Source organism: Bos mutus, chromosome 18, assembly GCF_027580195.1.
Source record: "Bos mutus isolate GX-2022 chromosome 18, NWIPB_WYAK_1.1, whole genome shotgun sequence".
NCBI classification, from domain to species: domain Eukaryota; kingdom Metazoa; phylum Chordata; class Mammalia; order Artiodactyla; family Bovidae; genus Bos; species Bos mutus.
The window spans coordinates 48,693,526-48,711,395 of NC_091634.1; the positions used below are offsets into that span (position 1 = coordinate 48,693,526).

The 17,870-nt window shown below is 62.5% G+C and overlaps 2 protein-coding genes across 5 annotated transcripts in view; one reads left to right on the plus strand and one right to left on the minus strand.

Moving 5' to 3' along the window:
* The window catches only part of PIEZO1 (piezo type mechanosensitive ion channel component 1 (Er blood group)), a 56,532-nt gene extending 45,629 nt beyond the window's left edge, over window positions 1-10,903 (plus strand). Inside the window, exons 23-51 of one of the 4 annotated variants that reach the window (XM_070388560.1) lie at window positions 638-742; window positions 1,321-1,474; window positions 1,572-1,815; window positions 1,923-2,019; window positions 2,110-2,281; window positions 2,603-2,692; window positions 2,763-2,857; window positions 3,157-3,228; window positions 3,772-3,872; window positions 4,307-4,388; window positions 4,459-4,515; window positions 4,603-4,775; window positions 4,932-5,017; window positions 5,213-5,404; window positions 5,511-5,769; window positions 5,839-6,027; window positions 6,213-6,474; window positions 6,689-6,830; window positions 6,904-7,051; window positions 7,131-7,345; window positions 7,459-7,617; window positions 7,703-7,850; window positions 9,100-9,288; window positions 9,382-9,474; window positions 9,555-9,727; window positions 9,843-9,965; window positions 10,042-10,121; window positions 10,213-10,402; window positions 10,492-10,903. In XM_070388560.1, coding sequence (XP_070244661.1) covers window positions 638-742; window positions 1,321-1,474; window positions 1,572-1,815; window positions 1,923-2,019; window positions 2,110-2,281; window positions 2,603-2,692; window positions 2,763-2,857; window positions 3,157-3,228; window positions 3,772-3,872; window positions 4,307-4,388; window positions 4,459-4,515; window positions 4,603-4,775; window positions 4,932-5,017; window positions 5,213-5,404; window positions 5,511-5,769; window positions 5,839-6,027; window positions 6,213-6,474; window positions 6,689-6,830; window positions 6,904-7,051; window positions 7,131-7,345; window positions 7,459-7,617; window positions 7,703-7,850; window positions 9,100-9,288; window positions 9,382-9,474; window positions 9,555-9,727; window positions 9,843-9,965; window positions 10,042-10,121; window positions 10,213-10,402; window positions 10,492-10,741 — 4,340 coding nt within the window. In that variant the 3' untranslated portion in view covers window positions 10,742-10,903. Of the gene's footprint in view, window positions 1-637; window positions 743-1,320; window positions 1,475-1,571; window positions 1,816-1,922; window positions 2,020-2,109; window positions 2,282-2,602; window positions 2,693-2,762; window positions 2,858-3,156; window positions 3,229-3,771; window positions 3,873-4,306; window positions 4,389-4,458; window positions 4,516-4,602; window positions 4,776-4,931; window positions 5,018-5,212; window positions 5,405-5,510; window positions 5,770-5,838; window positions 6,028-6,212; window positions 6,475-6,688; window positions 6,831-6,903; window positions 7,052-7,130; window positions 7,346-7,458; window positions 7,618-7,702; window positions 7,851-9,099; window positions 9,289-9,381; window positions 9,475-9,554; window positions 9,728-9,819; window positions 9,966-10,041; window positions 10,122-10,212; window positions 10,403-10,491 lie in introns of those variants that run through there. The other 3 variants (XM_070388561.1, XM_070388562.1, XM_070388563.1) reach the window with 3 other exon arrangements.
* CTU2 (cytosolic thiouridylase subunit 2) lies at window positions 10,857-17,837 on the minus strand. Its single transcript, XM_005892404.3, has 15 exons — window positions 17,679-17,837; window positions 16,953-17,030; window positions 14,937-15,015; window positions 14,706-14,765; window positions 13,590-13,650; window positions 13,076-13,185; window positions 12,701-12,966; window positions 12,487-12,622; window positions 12,241-12,372; window positions 11,889-11,980; window positions 11,707-11,801; window positions 11,480-11,609; window positions 11,282-11,348; window positions 11,129-11,187; window positions 10,857-11,050 (listed from the first exon to the last, which is right to left on the minus strand). The coding sequence occupies exons 1-15, from the start codon at window positions 17,741-17,743 to the stop codon at window positions 10,975-10,977; spliced, it is 1,506 nt and encodes a 501-aa protein (XP_005892466.2). The 5' UTR covers window positions 17,744-17,837; the 3' UTR covers window positions 10,857-10,974.
* Window positions 17,838-17,870: the final 33 nt, after the last annotated feature.

Here is a 17,870-nt window from a genome sequence, read left to right on the forward strand (position 1 = left end):
AGCGTCTCGGCGGTGCCTGGAGCCCCCAGGCAGCCCTTCCTCCCTCAGTGTCTGTGGAAGGCAGATCCCTGGCCCGGGAAATGCCGCTTTTGGTTGACAGTCTGTGAGTTTTGACAGAGAGCAGCAGAAGCACAACAGAGCTTGTAAACATGCTTCACGTAGTTGTGAAGCGTCAGCCTCTGACTTGACCTGGCACAGCGACCCAAGTTAAGAACCAGAAGAGGTGCAGGAGATGTCGGGGATGAGGTGCTGCAGAGGTCTGCTTGTTCACCAGTGTGCAGGTGTCTGTGGGGCCGTGGTTTCTGTTTCTCTGGGGTGATCACCCCAGGTAGTCCTGCCAGTTCCCCTCTGCTCCGTTACTGGGCGTCCACACTGTTTTAGCGATTCTGACAGGTGTGCAGTGAAGCCTCATTTGGGTCTATCTGGGCTGTGGCCCACACGCAGGGCTCCGGCCCCACCCCCCTCAACCCCTGTGCCCCACCCACATCCCCCTGCCCACCCAGGGCGTCTGGAGCGCATGTCTGTGAGAACTGGGCTCCCTAGGCCTGTGTGCAAGAGGGTGTGTATGTGCGACTCCTGGGGTTACTGGGGTTGGAGGTGGGTTGGGACAGTGGATGACCACACCCTCTGCCTACAGACTACCCGTGGCGCTGGAGCCGGGCCGTCCCCATGAACTCTGCGCTCATCAAGTGGCTATACCTGCCTGATTTCTTCAGCACCCCCAATGCCACCAACCTCATCAGTGAGTCCCCAGCCCCTCACACACACGTGCCACTGCCAGCCATGCTGAGACCTTGCAGATGCCCATGGGATGGTCAGCGGGTGGGCACCAACCCTCCTCTCCAGCCAGCAAGGGGCCCATTGTCCAGGCCTCACCAGGCAGTCCAGTCCTGCCATCCCTGTGGGGTCTGTGTTCCATGAATGTACCCTGTCCCACAGGCCCATCTCCCATGTACACAGTCCACCACACAGACACATGTCTGCTCACTGGTGTGGGCGCAGGTGTGCATGCAGGAGTGGACATGGGCGGACACGGGTGTGGAGACTGATGCCACATGGCATACAGTTAGGCTCGCATTGGCCTATTTCCTGATGTGTGTGTGTGTGTATGTAGATCTACATGTACACACAGAAAATGCACACAGGTATGTTCTCTGACACCTGTGTGCACATCCGCACGGTGTGTAGATGCTGGCGTAAATACGCATGGGCGTTTCTGCCCAGCTGCCCACACAACCCATCACCCCAGGATAAGGGCCAAGCTGGCAGGAAGTGGACTGCACTTCCAGGGCGTGACAGTGGCCTCCCATTTGCCCACAGGTGACTTCCTGCTGCTGCTCTGCGCCTCCCAGCAGTGGCAGGTGTTCTCGGCCGAGCGCATGGAGGAGTGGCGGCACATGGCTGGCGTCAATACTGACCGCCTGGAGCCTCTGCGGGGGGAGCCCAACCCCGTGCCCAACTTCATCCACTGCAGGTGGGGGTCTTAGAGGCTGTGGGACTCCTGGGGCCGTGGTCCCGGGCTGCTGGGGAAGTGGTGGTGACCTGGGTCCACGGTGACATCCACTCGGCAGGTCCTACCTCGACATGCTGAAGGTGGCTGTCTTCCGCTACTTCTTCTGGCTGGTGCTGGTGGTGGTGTTCATCACGGGGGCCACGCGAATCAGCGTCTTTGGGCTGGGCTACCTACTGGCCTGCTTCTACTTGCTGCTCTTCGGCACCAGCCTGCAGCAGAAGGACACGCGTGCCCGCCTCGTGCTGTGGGACTGCCTCATCCTTTACAATGTCACTGTCATCATCTCCAAGAACATGCTCTCTGTGAGCCCGGCCCCGCCCGCCCCGTCCCGCCCCATCTCGCCTGGCCCCGCCCCACCCCCTGGCTCCGCCCCGCCCTGCCACCCAGACTGACCCTCCTCCACCCGCAGCTCCTGTCCTGCGTCTTCGTGGAGCAGATGCAGAGCAGCTTCTGCTGGGTCATCCAGCTCTTCAGCCTCGTATGCACCGTCAAGGGCTACTACGACCGTGAGTGGGCGAAGCAGGCGGCCGGGGCTCCGGGGGTGCTCCGGGATAGCCGGCGTACAGGACCCTGACCTGGACCCTATCTGTCCGCAGCCAAGGAGATGCTGGGCCGCGACCAGGACTGCCTGCTGCCCGTGGAGGAGGCGGGCGTCCTGTGGGACAGTGTCTGCTTCCTGTTTCTGCTGCTGCAGCGCAGGGTGTTCCTCAGCTACTACTTCCTGCACGTTCAGGCCGAGCTCCGCGCCACCGCCCTGCAGGCCTCCAGGTGTGCTGCCCCTCTGTGACTTGACTTGTCACCTAGAGGGAGAACCAAGGAGACAGACCCCCTGGGACCTTTTCAGGACCTTGGCGAGGCGCGGTCTCGCCCCCCTCTTGGTTGTTGGCTGGACTGAGGTTGCGTCCCCACTGGGAGGCCTTCCTCCCCAGCCCTGCGCTTTGGCTGCTCCTGTTCCCTCCCTCCCTGTGATACTGGAGGCTCTAGGAGGGTTTCCCTCTCCCCACAGCAGGACAAGGAGGGGTGTGGGCGGCTAGGACCTGAGCCCCCTGGGCCAGGCCATAGCTAATACGCAGCTTTGCTGCCCTACAGGGGCTTTGCCCTCTACAATGCTGCCAATCTCAAGACCATCGAGCTCCACCGCAGAGCGGAGGAGAAGTCGCTGGCCCAGCTGAAAAGACAGTAGGTGCCATGTGGGCAAGGCCAGGGCTTTCCCGACTTGCCCAATGCTGAGCCACCTCCCCTTCTGCAGGATGGAGCGGATCCGGGCCAAGCAAGAGAAGCACAGGCAGGGCCGGGCCAACCGAGGCTGCCTTCAGGGCTCCCCGGACCCTGGCCAAGAGCCAGGTGAGTGTGGACAGAGGCTCGGCGCCCACATCCCATGTGTCCACGCCCGCTGGAGCCATGTCCATGCTGTGTGATGTCCCACGGGGCTTCTGGCCCATCCACCCTGTGCTGTGTGGTCACTCTGTCCCTGCAGGCCACATGGCCGGACCATGACTATCCGTCTGCACTTGTGGGCTGTCCTCCACCCACCGTGGCACTTCATGTAGCCCCTTCATTGCCCAGGGGCTCCGAGTCTGTGTCTGCTGAGGGGCCGCCTGCGCCCCTTCCCACTGGCTCATGCGCACCCTGCCCCTCCACAGGGCCCGGCAGTCCAGGGGGCTCCTCCCCGCCACAACAACAGTGGTGGCGGCCCTGGCTGGACCACGCCACAGGTACTGCTCCCACCTGGCCTTCCCTGACCACCCTTTCAGAGCCGCTGTGCGCTAGGCAGGCTTCCCTCTTGCCCTGCACTGACCTGGCCGGCACCTCCCAGGAGCCCTGCTCTCAGGCTTCACACTGAGCCTCTGGGTCATCAGGGGCCACATCCCTACAACAGGCTCTGTGTGTCTTCTGCTTTCTAACTCTTGGACTCAGAAGTATGAGTCTTGGCTGCTGGCTGGCAGTGTCCCTCCTTCCCAGTCCTGCCCACTCGTGTTCCTCTCGTCCAGTCTGGTCTCGTCCCCCCCTGCTCTTGCTTGTGTCCTGTGCATGTGCTGCTGTCCCCCGGCCTGCCACTCCCTGGTTCTTGCCCGTGGCCGTCCCTCTGAGGAGTGTGGCTTGCGGGCCTTTGCCCCAGGGTCACGGGCTGCTGAGGGTCCCAAGCTGGCCAGAATAGCCAGACTGTTACTGGACCCATCCCAAACCAAAGAGATGAACTTGAGGGTCTGGCGGGAGGAGGGAGGGTGGCTGGCTCTCAGTGCCCCCCTTGCCTGCAGTTATCCACTCTGGGGACTACTTCCTGTTCGAGTCGGACAGTGAGGAGGAGGAGGAAGCCCAGCCCGAGGACCCCAGGCCATCGTCACAGAGCGCCTTTCAGGTGAGCATGTGGGCCCGACACTCCCTAGGCCTAGGGCACCTACCCAGCCCATTCAGACCTCCTGCACTCACATATGGGGGGGAAGGCAGGATCTAGGGGTAAAGGTCATGGGCAGTTGTGTGCCCCTCTGCCCACCTCCCCGGGCCCTAACTGACCAGCCTGGTCTCTTGAGAAGGCTCACTGTTTGCTAGACACACCCTTCCTGTCCACCTTTGGGCTCCTGTTCTCAGCATGGGGACTGGCACTGAGTGGCAGCCAGGATGTGCTGGGTGGCTCATGTACCACCCCCGTCTTCCCACCACAGCCCCCCAGGGATCTGATGGCCCCCACTCTGGCCTCCTGACCCCAGGCTGCTCCTGGACGGGAGGCAGAGGTGGGTAAATGGGATCCCATGGCAGGGGTGGAGGGGTGCTAACCCAGGGCCCTGCCTGCAGATGGCCTACCAGGCGTGGGTGACCAACGCGCAGACGGTGCTTCGGCAGCAGCGGCAGCAGAGGGCCGAGCAGCTGCGCACAGGTGAGTCTGGCTATGGGCAGGTTGTGGGGTAGTGGGGAGGCAAAGCGCTGATCAGGTCCCCTGTGCCTAGGAGGCGACCCAAGCCAGGAAGCAGGGCCGGCAGAGGGCTTGGAGGACGAGGTGACCGGTGAGTTGGTGCCAAGGGCTGGGGTCAGGGAGTGGGGGTTACCCGCTGACCGCTCCTTTATGCCCTCCTGCCCAACCCTCACCGCAGGCCGCAGCCATGTGATGCAGAAAGTCCTGAGCGCCGTGCAGTTCCTGTGGGTGCTGGGCCAGGCGCTGGTGGACGGGCTGACACGCTGGCTGCACGACTTCACGCGGCACCACCGCGCCATAAGCGACGTACTGCGCGCAGAGCGCTACCTGCTCACGCAGGAGCTGCTCCGGGTGAGCGGGCTGCCCCGGCCCCGCCTTGCCACTCCCCCGGGTCCGCCCCCTACACCGACACCCCGCCCACCACCACATGCCCCGCCCTTGCACAGACGCCTGCCACGCCCCCCATTTGCCCAAGTCGGTTGACCTGAGACCCTGGCTGCCCTGCAGGGCGGAGAGGTGCGCCGGGACGTGCTGGACCAGCTGTACGCCAACGAAGCTGAGGCAGCCCGTGATGCGCTGAGCACAGCATCGAGGTAGGAGCAGGGGCGGGCGGCTCAGGACAGTGGGGACTCACCTCACGCGGCCTGTCCAGCCCCAGCGCCTGAGCTGCTGCACAGGGGGCGGTAGCCGGCTGGGCCCTTGTCCACCAGAGACCCAGAGGCCCTCCAGGACTGCCCCCAGAGCCCGGGCAGAGCACAGGCCGCCTTATGAGCTGCCTTCTCCCGCAGCGGGCTGGGGGTGGAAGAGCCGCTGAGCAGCGTGACCGAGAACACCAGCAGCCCCCTGAGCACTGGCTACAATACCCGCAGCAGCAGTGAAGAGGTGGTCACCGAGCCTGGGGCTTCTCTGCGCAGCTCTGGGGAGCTTCCCGCTGGCGGCCGCGCCCGAATGCGCACGGCCAGCGAGCTGCTGGTGGACAGGTGAGCAGGGAGGGGTGCACAGCGGGTGGCCCCCGAGGCTCCGAGCCGGTGCCGGTGCTGGTGCCGTCCAGGCCTCTGCGCCAGGCCTGAGCCTGGTCCCCCGCAGGCTCGTGCACATTCCGGAGCTGGAGGAGGCGGAGCAGTTCGCGGCGGGGCGGGGCCGGGCGCTTCGGCTGCTGGAGGCCCTGTACCAGTGCGTGGCTGCCCACTCGGAGCTGCTGTGCTACTTCGTGATCGTCCTCAACCACATGGTCACTGCCTCAGCCACCTCCCTTGTGCTGCCCGTGCTGGTCTTCCTGTGGGCCATGCTCTCCATCCCGCGGCCCAGCAAGCGCTTCTGGATGACGGCCATCGTCTTCACGGAGGTGGGCGTCGCTGGAGGGGTGGGGGTGGGGGGGGGGTGCGGGCGCCACGCTGACCTCTCACCCCTGCAGGTCACGGTGGTCGCCAAGTACCTGTTCCAGTTTGGCTTCTTCCCCTGGAACAGCCACGCTGTGCTGCGGCGCTATGAAAACAAGCCCTACTTCCCGCCGCGCATCCTGGGCCTGGAGAAGAGCGACAGCTACGTCAAGTATGACCTGCTGCAGCTCATGGCGCTATTCTTCCACCGCGCACAGCTGCTGGTGAGTACTCATACACACACCTGCACACGTAGGTTGACACACACACACACACGCACACACACGCACACACACAGCCAGTTTGTTTCAGGAAGCAGGCGGGACATACTGGGGCCCAGGGTGGGCCTGGCCATCTCACCCAGCCCAGGGTGGCCATGCCAGCCTCACCAGCCTGCCTCACTCCACAGTGCTACGGCCTCTGGGACCATGAGGACCCCCCATTGTCCAAGGAGCACGATAGGGGCAGTGCAAAGGAGAAGGGGGCTGAGGAGGAGCCAGCCCTGCCTGCGCCCCAGGAGGAGCCAGGAGGGGCGGCCAGGCCCCCTGCTGAGGACAATGTCCAGGCGGAAGCGAAGGGTGGACCCGTAGAGCCCGGCGGCAAGAGGCGCATCAGCCTCCGTTTCAGGAGGAGGAGGAAGGAGAGCACGGAAACCAGAGGACAGGCCATTGGTACGAGGGCCCACCCGGTGGAGCCACTCACATCCCACGGCCCTCACACCCTCTGCTGGTGACCCTGGGGAGGTCCCTGCACTCGGTTTGGTTTGTACAAAGTGGGCTGGTTACACTGGCAGCCCCTTAGAGGTTTCCTGGGATGGTCAGGAGTCTGAGCTGGGCCAGCCCGTGCCATGCAGGCTCCACCGTCAGTGGCGGTTGCTCCTCACAGAAGGCGAGGAAGAGGAGGAGGAGGCAGCAGTGGCGGTGGTGGCGGCGGGGGCAGCGACCTTGCGGACAGAGAAGAGGCGGAGTCGCCCCCAGGAAAGAGTGAGGGTGCTGGGGGTCCGGCTGCAGAGCTTCTGCCTGTCCCTGTGAGTGCCCTGCTGGGAGCACCCAGGCGAGGGTGGGAGGAGCAGGGCCTGGACTGAGCCCGCCCGCCCGCAGGGCCCGGAGCATGTACTGGCCCGTGCGGCGCTTCTTCCAGGACATCCTGCACACGAAGTACCGGGCCGCGACCGACGTCTACGCGCTCATGTTCTTGGCCGACGTCATCGACTTCATCATCATCATCTTCGGATTCTGGGCCTTTGGGGTGAGCTGGGTCTCCGCCCTGGTGAGCCCAGGCCCCGTGGCCTCCCCAGCACCTCTGACCTCTGCTCTCCCGGCCACAGAAGCACTCGGCAGCCACGGACATCACGTCCTCCTTGTCAGATGACCAGGTGCCCGAGGCCTTCCTGGTCATGCTGCTGATCCAGTTCAGCACCATGGTCATTGACCGCGCCCTCTACCTGCGCAAGACCGTGCTGGGCAAGCTGGCCTTCCAGGTCGTCCTGGTGCTGGCCGTCCACCTCTGGATGTTCTTCATCCTGCCCGCTGTCACTGAGCGGTGCGTGCCAGGGTGCAGGCCCCGCCCAGACACAGGCTTTGTGGTGCCTGGTGGAGGCAGGGTTGGGGGCATGGGCAGCCTGACCTCTGACCTGGCCTCCCGGTCCCATCCAGGATGTTCAGCCAGAACGCGGTGGCCCAGCTGTGGTACTTTGTGAAATGCATCTACTTCGCTCTGTCCGCCTACCAGATCCGCTGTGGCTACCCCACCCGCATCCTCGGCAACTTCCTCACCAAGAAGTACAACCACCTCAACCTCTTCCTCTTCCAGGGGTGTGTGTGGCCAGCCTGGGGTGCTGGTCTGGGGGTAGGGGGCATCATCCCTTCAGCCCTCCTGATGGTGCCCCACCTTGGGCAGGTTCCGGCTGGTGCCGTTCCTGGTGGAGCTGCGGGCAGTGATGGACTGGGTGTGGACGGACACCACGCTGTCCCTGTCCAACTGGATGTGCGTGGAGGACATCTACGCCAACATCTTCATCATCAAGTGCAGCCGAGAGACTGAGAAGGTGCCGGGGCCCTAGGGGGCACTGGCCACTCACCCCCACTGGGGTCCCGCCTGGGGTTCACTGCCCACACAGCAGAAGTCGAGAGGGCACTGTCCTAAAATCCTCCTGGTAGCCAGAAAGGGCTCCTCCCAGGGGACGGTGACTGAGGCTGCCTCAGGGGTGGCCCAACCACAGAGGGGCCAGAGCCAACACTGAGCAGGAGGCCTGGCCTCTGGGCCCTGGCTCACTGTTGTGGGTCACAGTGTGAGCACTGACCTGTTAACTGGGCTTTTGTGCTTTCTCATCAGTTTTATTGATAACATTCACACATCACCAGGTGGATGGTTTCTAGTATATTCAAATCTCCACAAACATCAGAACAGTTAAGACCACACTCATCATCCAGAAACCTCAGCCCCACAAACAGTTGGCCCCCGGCCCCCATCCACCCCTACATAGGTGTACCTGTTCCTGTCACGCCAGCTGCATGGACCCACAATGCATGGCCTTCCACAACTGGCTTCTCGCAGCGCAGTGTGGTCCAAGCTTATCCATACAGCTGTACCACAGTTTCTTCTCAAGGCTAAGTAGTAGTCCATTGTGGTTAAGACTTGTATATGTCCTAAAAAAAAAAAAAAGCCTCCACAGCCTTTCACATCTCCTGGGTGTGCGCTTAGGAAAGAACCGTGTCTCTGGGGGCCCCTGCCGAGCCCTGTGGCTATGGCATGGCAGGGACGCCAGCCTGCTTGCGCCACGCCCTGGCAGGGAGGTGTCGCACTGTGCTTCTCCTTCTGTTTCACCTGCTGACTTCTGTTTCCCATCACGCATCTTTCCCTGTGCTTGTTGGTCACCTGTGTATCGTTGTCTTTGGAGAGACAGTGTCCAGGTTTCTCTCTGGTTCTTACTTGGGTGGTTTTTGGTCATTGTGAGGGTTCCTTATGCATCCCGGAAGTCAGACCCTTATCAGGTAGATCTGCCCTGAAAGCATCTACTGCTTTAGGTCTCCCATGAGTTCATCTTTGTCAAGGATGTGGGTGACCAGTACCCTCTGTGGCAAAGGCTTTCCTTCCCCACGGCCTCAAGGTGAGGGTCTGGTTCTGGCTTTGGGCTCTACTCCCTGGTCAGCTGTCTTCACCGCTATGGCTTCAGTTTCAATGTATAGTCAAGGCTTGACTTTGTGGGGTCACAGGGGAGCCTGAGACCACGATGCCTGCTGTCAGGGACTGGCACAGGGCCAGGTGGGTGACCTGTGTTTACCCCCCACCCCCAGAAATACCCGCAGCCCAAGGGGCAGAAGAAGAAAAAGATTGTCAAGTACGGCATGGGCGGCCTCATCATCCTGTTCCTCGTGGCCATCATCTGGTTCCCGCTGCTCTTCATGTCCCTGGTGCGCTCTGTGGTCGGCGTCGTCAACCAGCCCATCGACGTCACTGTCACCCTCAAGCTGGGCGGCTATGAGGTGAGCATCATAAGGGGGTCTGGCTGCACGTTGCTGCTGTGGCGGGGCTGGGGGCCCTCTCCGGGCGCCAGGTCACCATGTCCCCACCGCCAGCCCCTGTTCACCATGAGCGCCCAGCAGCCATCCATCGTGCCCTTCACGCACCATGCCTACGAAGAGCTGTCCAAGCAGTTCGACCCCCACCCAGTGAGTGGCCCCCCGTGCGTCTGCCTGTGGTGGGAGGGAGGGTCCGGCTGCTCCCCACTGAGATGCTGCCCTGCACCCAGCTGGCCATGCAGTTCATCAGCCAGTACAGCCCTGAGGATATCGTCACAGTGCACATCGAGGGCAGCTCCGGGGCACTGTGGCGCATCAGCCCGCCAAGCCGGGCACAGATGAAGCGGGAGCTGTATAACGGCACGGCCGACATCACCCTGCGCTTCACCTGGAACTTCCAGAGGTGCGTCCGGGGGGGCACCCCACCCTTCACCTGGAACTTCAGAGGTGCGTCCTGGGCAGAGGGCAACCTCAAAGGGTCACACACCCCACCAGGTCACACTGTGCCCCCGCTGTAGGGACCTGGCCAAGGGCGGCAGCGTGGAGTACACCAACGAGAAGCACACCCTGGACCTGGCCCCTAATAGCACTGCCCGGCGGCAGCTGGCCAGCCTGCTGGAAGGCACCTCGGACCAGTCCGTGTGAGTGGGTGGGGGGACCGGGCGTGGAGGCCACAGGAGGGCTGGACCAGGCCTGACTTACCACTTCTCCCCACAGGGTCATCCCCCACCTCTTCCCCAAGTACATCCGTGCCCCCAATGGGCCTGAAGCCAACCCCGTGAAGCAGCTGCAGCCCAGTGAGCGGGGCAGGGGTCCTGGGTGGGGGTGCTGGCTGTGGCCGTGGCCCTGGACAGCTGGGGGCCCTGACACCTCCCGGTTCCCACCTAGACGAGGAGGCTGACTATCTCGGCGTGCGTATCCAGCTGCGCAGGGAGCGTGTGGGCACAGGGGCAGCTGGCTTCCTCGAGTGGTGGGTCATTGAGCTGCAGGACTGCCAGGCCAACTGCAACCTACTGCCCATGGTCATCTTCAGTGACAAGGTCAGCCCGCCCAGCCTGGGCTTCCTGGCCGGCTATGGGTGAGTGTGGCAGTGCTGGGGGGCAGGTTGGAGCAGGGTGCAGGCCAGCAGCAGCCCCGAGGCTCACTTGCCCACCCACCTGCCCCCAGCATCATGGGGCTGTACGTGTCCATCGTGCTGGTCATCGGCAAGTTCGTGCGCGGCTTCTTCAGCGAGATCTCGCACTCCATCATGTTTGAGGAGCTGCCTTGCGTGGACCGCATCCTCAAGCTATGCCAGGACATCTTCCTGGTGCGGGAGACGCGGGAGCTGGAGCTGGAGGAGGAGCTCTACGCCAAGCTCATCTTCCTGTACCGCTCACCCGAGACCATGATCAAGTGGACGCGCGACAAGGAATAGAGCCACCATGGGTGGAGTCGAGGCCCCAGCCTGATGCTGCTGTCACAGGAAGCCGCGGCCCGCTCGGCGCAGGACTGCTGGCCCTTCATGTTGTCCCCCACCCCCACGCGTACTGTAGTTTTCTAATTAAAACGTTTTTATTTATACAAAGGGGCAATCACATGCCGACTGCCCAGCCTTGCCTGCCTTCTTGCTCCCGGGGGGTCTCTTGTCCCAGGTGCTGGTCCGCGAGCTCAGCTCTCGCCAGTCCCGGCCTCGTCTTCGCTGTCCCCCAGCAGGTACTCCCGGATCTCCTGCTCGGCTGTGGCCCTGGGGGAACTGCATGGTAGGAACGGACACCCAGAAGGACCCCTCCTATGCTCCCTTCCCCAGCAGAACAGGCAGTACCTCTGGCTGCGGAGCTGGGCCTCGGACAGGATATAGGGTGGCAAGAGCTCCAAGGAGGGCTGCAACAGAGAGTTAGCACAGGCGAGGGGCTGAAAGGCACGAGGCTGGCCAGTGCCCACCTGTCCCTCACCCGGGAGAGAGGTGGCCGCTCACCAAGTCCTTCATGTTCACTCGGCAGCCGTAGCACAGCTGCTCCATGACCTGGGCCCGGGGTTCCTCCCTGCAGAGCACGCTGGACTGAGCGCCTGGCCTGGTCCTCAGTGAGGACCCCAGGGCGCACCCACACTGTGCAACCACGAGGTGCCGACCACAGCAGGGTGGGGGGCACGACAGGTCGAGGCAGGGACTCACCTCTTGCAGCAGCTGGGGGCCCCACCCATTCCGGCACAGCAGCAGGGCCCGGCAGCCCCCCTAGCCTGTGTGACAGGGGTCTGCATCTGGGGGAGATGTGAGGTCTGAGCCCCAAAAGCCGTGGCGCTATCTGCAAACAGAGAGGAGCTGAGGGGACCTTGGGGGCCACAAAACCCCAAGAGCACTCGCGGGTGCTCCGCCCCAGCACCGCACGGGTGAGGACAGACCAGCAGTGTCGACGTCCAGCGTGCACATGCAGAGCAGGCAGCGGGGGCCGGCGGCACAGCCAGCCCTGGGGGCCTTGACCAGCTTCTCGCTTGTCCTGGGGTGGGGACAGGGCTCTAAGACACTGCTGGCCGGGGGCTCCACCCCCCCAGCGCCCCCACCCCCAGTGCCTACACGCACCCACCTGTACACGGTGCTGACCGTGGAGGGGAACTGGGCCTGCAGCCTGAGGATGAAGGCCTCCATCAGCCGGTGGATGCTGGCCTTCTCGGGTGCCTGGGGCAATGAGACAAGGGGGCAGCTGTGGGAGGGGCCCCACCTGAGAGGAGCGTGGACCCCGGACTTCACAGCATCAGCCCTGAGAGTCTGCTGTGCAGCAAACCAGGCGCCCCACTTCTAGAGCGCCCCCCCGTTCAATCAGGCACCCTGACAGAGCCCGTCCTGCCCCTCACCCCACCCCCACAAACCCCCACTCCGGGAGCACAGGGATGCCCCACGCGGGTTCCACTACAACAAGGGGCGTGCACGCTGCCCACCTTGGTGTCCAGGGCCGGCGTGCAGACGGAGGGCACGGCAAACAGACGGTTGTAGAAGGCAACCTCCTTCAGCGTGTGCTCACGCATGGGCCGTACCACTACCACGTCACCATGTCGCTCGTCTGAGAAGCCCTGGGGGTGGTGAGGGGGACAGTGTTCCTCACTATACTCGGCTGTCCCTGCCTGCTGGGGGGTCCCGACCTCTCCCTGCCTCCTGGGTGACCCCTGGGCAGCTTGCAGGCGCACCGTGTCCCAGGCAAGGAAGGCCCCTCTCCCCAGTGCCAGGCTGGTCATAAGCTTGATGGCCAGGCGGGTGCAGCTGTCCCCCGTCATGACCTTGGAGTAGCCGTGGTTCCGGGCCACATGGAGAATCAAGTGGGTCCTGTGGATCGAGGCGGGAGGTCTCAGGAGCGCAGGGAGACAGGCCCAGAACTCGGGGGGCAGGGCGAGACAGACTCACCGCAGGGTCTGCAGAAGCTCCTCCTTGGCCGTCAGCGTCTTCACTGAGTCAAACAACCTGGACAGTGCCTGGGTCTGGGCGGTCGTGGGTGGCCCAGCGGGGCTCTGGGGGTCCTGGGCACAGTGCTGGCTCTGCCGCTCTACCCCGTTGGTGCCCAGTGCATGCTGCTGCTGCAGGAAGCTGTCCACGGCTGCCTTGTAGGCTCCCTCCGTCCCCGCTGCCTCCTGGGCAGAGCAGCGCAGCGCAGAGGGTGGCAGGCTGAACACCTGCAGGAGGGCAGAGCTGTGAGACCCACCCAACGTGGGGGAAGCAGACCGTGCCCCTCAGGCACCCAGTGCTCGCCCCCAGGCCCTCGAACAGGGACGGCCCACCCACCTCCTCCAAGGCCACAGCATGCCATGGGAAGCCAGTGGTCTGCAGGGCCAGCTTCACCTCCGCCAGAGTTCTCGCTCTGTCCTCGGGGCTCTGGCCGCAGGCGGCTCCCTCTGAGACCCGCAGGCAGAAAAAGAGAGTCAGGCTTCAAGAGATGTGGGCAGTGGTCAGGACCAACAGCCCTGTGGGGGCAGCAGTCTCTGAATGCTGACCTGTCTCCTCGGGGGGCATTTTCAGAGTGGCTGGTGAGTTCTCTGGGGATGGGGTGGAGGCCGGAAGGGCAGGTCCCCTCAGGCAATGAACTCGCCCTTCTCACTCAGTGCCCTGGACCCCGTGGTGGACACTCGGTAGACGTTTCTGCCCAACCCTGGATGGTCTGAGACTTAGGACAGCAGTAGTGCTGTCCGCCGAACACGCTCACTGTCTCCAGAGAAATGCCCCCAGGAGGGCTTCCTATGGGCACAGCGCCAGCAGTCAGCAGGCCCATCTGAACACCAGGGCCCAGGAGGAGACGTACCATCAATGTAGACAACCCCTGGCACGAAACGCAGCCTCTTGGCAGAATCTCGACTCAGGCCCTGGGGGGATGTGACAGGGCCTCAGCTCCAAGGCCAGAAGCCACCGGGCACTTTGCTGCAGACTCTGCTCCTTCCAGACCAAGGGCCCCAGGAAAGGGCAGCAGTGTCCCCTGTGCTGTGCCGGACTCCACGCAGGCCCACAGGGCAGAGGCACAGCCCAGCGCGCTTCAGAGTGGCACTCCCTGGGGTACCTCTGTCCCCCTCCAAGCAAAACCCGCTCTCAAAGCCTGTCTGTGCCTCCTGGCAACACCCGAGAAGCCCCTGCCAAGCCCTTCAGACCACTCAGAGCAAGAAGAGACCATGACAGCAAGGCGTCTCTGGTCACGGGGAAGAGCACCGCCAGGCGAGGGCGGGGAGGGGGCTGGTCTCACCCCCTCTGGCCAGGTTGAGGAGACCAGGAGGCAAGGGCAGAAAACCAAGCGCAGAAGTGCCGCCTCCGGGAAGCCCTGGTACAGGCCACACCACCGTCCCTTAGAGGGTGCGCAGGGGTACAGGTATGTGCCACGCGGGTCAAGGCCTCCCAAGCGCCCCAGGGCTACCAGGAGTCCCACTGCCTCCAGTGCCCAAAGTAGGCCTGTGGATGGGCCAGCACAGCCCCCATGCCCCTTGTCTCTCCACTGAACCCCCGAGACCCTGACCCTGCCTCTCCAAGCCCCCCCTTAAACTGCTCAAGGAAGCCACCCTGAATCCCCAAGCCCTCAGGTCCCTGGGGCACCTGCTCTTGCTTTACTGTCTTGTTCTGACACCGTCCCTGGACCAGGGGAACGCCCCTGGACGCCTTGAGGGGCGCTTTGCCCTGGTGCCACCCTGGTGCCTGGTGCTGTCCAGCAACACATGTCTGCATTCGAGCAAAGGGACAGGGCACTAAACCCAGACATGGCTGGGCACTCCCCATACCACTCCAGGGCCAGCGTCCACGTGCCCACATCTAAGAGCCCCGAGCATCCTGGCTGGGAATAGGACCTTTCTCTCCAGCCCCAAGCAAGAGTCCCTTGGTGTCAGCCCCCACACTGGATCCTGGCTAGGCGTGGCAGGAGGATGGTGTGGAGACATACCTCAAGGACCTGCCAGACCATGGAGCTGGACGAAGGCCCCCCAGACCACGCCAAGAGCACCTGCGGAAGAAGGAACATCACTGGGGGCACCGCACCTCCAACACGGCCCCCTACTCCGCCCAGGGATGTCTCCAAACGTGAGTCCCCCAGGAGTCCGGGTGTGCGCCCGTAGGAGGGGCTGGCACGATGCGGCTGGGACGGGCCGCCTGCGAGGGGGGCGCCACAGCCTACCTTCTCTCCTGGGAAGATCAGCCTGCTCTTCCCCAGCATGGCTCTGAACTTGTGCACGTACAACGCCTTGAAACAGTCCCTGCAACACAGACACTGGCAGCCGCGGCAACACAGCCCAGGCCACCCACCAACACCTCGCAGGCACAGCCTGAGAGTCCACCAGGTTACACTTTCTTTTAGCAACTTCCACCCTTAAAGCAATGTCTTGACAGTAAGAGCTGCACCCAAAGATGTATGAGGGTAGAAATGAGAAAAAAAAAATGCAAGTAAAGAAAGGAAAAAGGAAGAGAAAGAGACAGAAAGGAAAAAGGGGAAAGAAGGGAGGAAAGAGAAGAAAGAGAGAAGAGAGACAAGCAGAGAGAAAGCAAGCTCCCTCCCCAGCAACCCAGAAGGCAGGCAGGTGGAGCAGAGGGGCCCAAGCAGAGGGACCCAAGCAGAGGGACCTGAGCAGAGGTGAGCAGCGCTGCCCCAGACAGTGGCCAAGCCTGGGGCTGTGCCCCACAGCATTTACTTCTTGCTGGTCAGATGATCTAGTGTCACAACAGCCCCCAACACAGAGCAGGCCCTGCTTATGAATAGCTGACCAAACACCCCATGGAGGCATTGTGGACAGTAACTCAACAGCAGAACACTGAGGCTCCAGGGACCCCAGGGGATCCGCCACGGGGTGGCTCCTGGAAGGTCAGGGCCCCGGGAGGTTCCTTGGGCAGACACGGATGATCACAGTGGCAGAGAGGACCCTGCAGCTGCCACAGCCGTGCCCCCCACAGCACCATGAGGCCCCAGAAACCACGCTCTCCCTCTGGTCAGGCAAGGCAAGGGCTTCCTACATGCTGACCTTCTCCACCAATGAGGAACTTGCTCAAAACCCAGACTGCCAAAATCTGCAACCTGGAAGACCAGTCTATCACCTCTTTCCAGACTAAGCGAGCAGGGGAGGGGAGCCCTGGGCCCAGAAGGAGTCACTGTGGCCTCTCTCCTCTTCATCGGGGAGCTCTCCAAGCAGACTGGAGAGACCGTCATTTCCAGATGCTCTTATGTGGTTAAAGCAGTGACTTTCGTATCTAAAACATATTTCCTGACAGCACACAGCAAATCTACTCAGCCCCGCAAAAATGGGCAACTGTGAGAAAGTTTGGGAGAAAACAACTTATTCTATTCCTTTAGCTTCTTTTTCAGAAACTTAACAAGTAGAGTCTGATACTTTGGGAGACCAATTTAAAAATGTGAGCTCGTCAAATAATTCAACGTGTTTGTTTGCCATGCATGTCACGTCACCTAAATTTCATAAAGCAGGTGACGAGCCTGACCCCTGTGGACCCACGGACCCCATGAACATGACCAGACACTGAAAGTTATGATTCATGGCCAACGTGACAGGGCCATAGACAGCTTCAGATCAGACGGAACATGCTAGGCCTCTCTGGGACCAGGGATCAGCCCCTGCTCCTGTCCAGAGGTCCCCCCACGGATTGCCCCAGGTGGTCCAGTGGCTAAGAGTCTGTGCTCCCAATGCAGGGGCCTGGGGTCCATCCCTGGTCAAGAAACTAGATCCCACATGTCTCAAATAAGACCTGATGGAGCCAAATAAATAAAACAAAAAATCCCCAGAGATGCCCCCACAGCTGGGAGGTTAGAACTCCCCCTTTCATCCCTCTCTCACAAGTAAAACAGGCAACACACAGAGCGCCTGCCAGAGAGCCCAGGGTGCTCCAAGCTGCCCCTGAATACGTTCCAGCTGCCCTGAGGAGCTCTTCTCGCCTGCACCACACTCCTCTTCACCTTCGCTCCCAACTCTCTGTAAGCGCCACTCGGACCTTCCTGCCTCCTGATGCACACCTGGGAGAACGGCACTCACGCAAAAACCGACACCCACAGCCATACACACACACTCACCCACCCCTGGACATTAGGAGTAAAATGCTTTCAAAAGCAAGAAATAAAGCCGCAGAAATGGAGGCAGTCCTGGTTACTGAGACTGTGTGTGCCGGGTCACCTCCCACCTCCAGGCCTCACCTGCAGAAGGCGTCTCCAGCCCGGATCACCACCACAGGCAGGCCTTCCTTGCACTTCACACACTTCTGATCCCCAGTTCTGAGGCATTGGGAGAAGAGAGACCAGGACACTGATTACATGCGCTCAGGGGCTTCAGGGAGGCGGCAGCCGGTTTCTCATCCCAAGCTGTTGTACCAGAGACCGTGGTGGGGGTCGGGGTGGGGAGGAAGGAGCCTGCACCTCACAGACCGGACCTAGTATTCTTCTCCAGACTACCCCGCTGAGGAAATACCAGGGCCCTAAGGGGATTTCAGTTCGTCAAAGCCAGCTCAGTGGGCTCTGTCTCTTAGGACTGGCACGAGAAAAGAGACAGCTAGCTCTGGGAGGCGCTGGAGGGGAGAACTGGAACCAGAGTGCAGAAGCGGCCGGCAGGTCGACTTTCCTCGCCAAGTAAGGACAGCTTGGTCAGAGGCGGAACCATTCCACTGGCTACAAAAATTAGAGGTGCGAGCGCGCCAAGTGTTTACCACGGGCTTGCCAGGCACTCCCCGGATGCTGAGGAGCGAGGTCCACCCCACACCAGAGATTCCTGGACTCCCAGGACCCGCCCTGGGCGGTCTCCGGGCTTCCCGGAGCGTGGCCCCCGAGACTGAGCGCAAAGCGCGTACGGGCTGGCCCTCGGGGCAGGGCTCGCCGCCTGCCGGAGGATCGGAAAGGAAGTGGCGGGTGCAGCTGCCCAACTTTTACCCAAGCCGTGGCGGCGGCGGCCCTTTGGGGGCGGACTCCCGGTACTCCTCAGACATCTCGCACATGGCTGCGCTGTGTCGCTTAGCAGACAGCTTCGACGGCAGAGGCGGGGCGCATCCTGATACGTCACCTAGGCGCCGCCGCGAGGGGCGGTCGCTCTCTATGACGTCAACACGACGCCGGCGCAGCCGT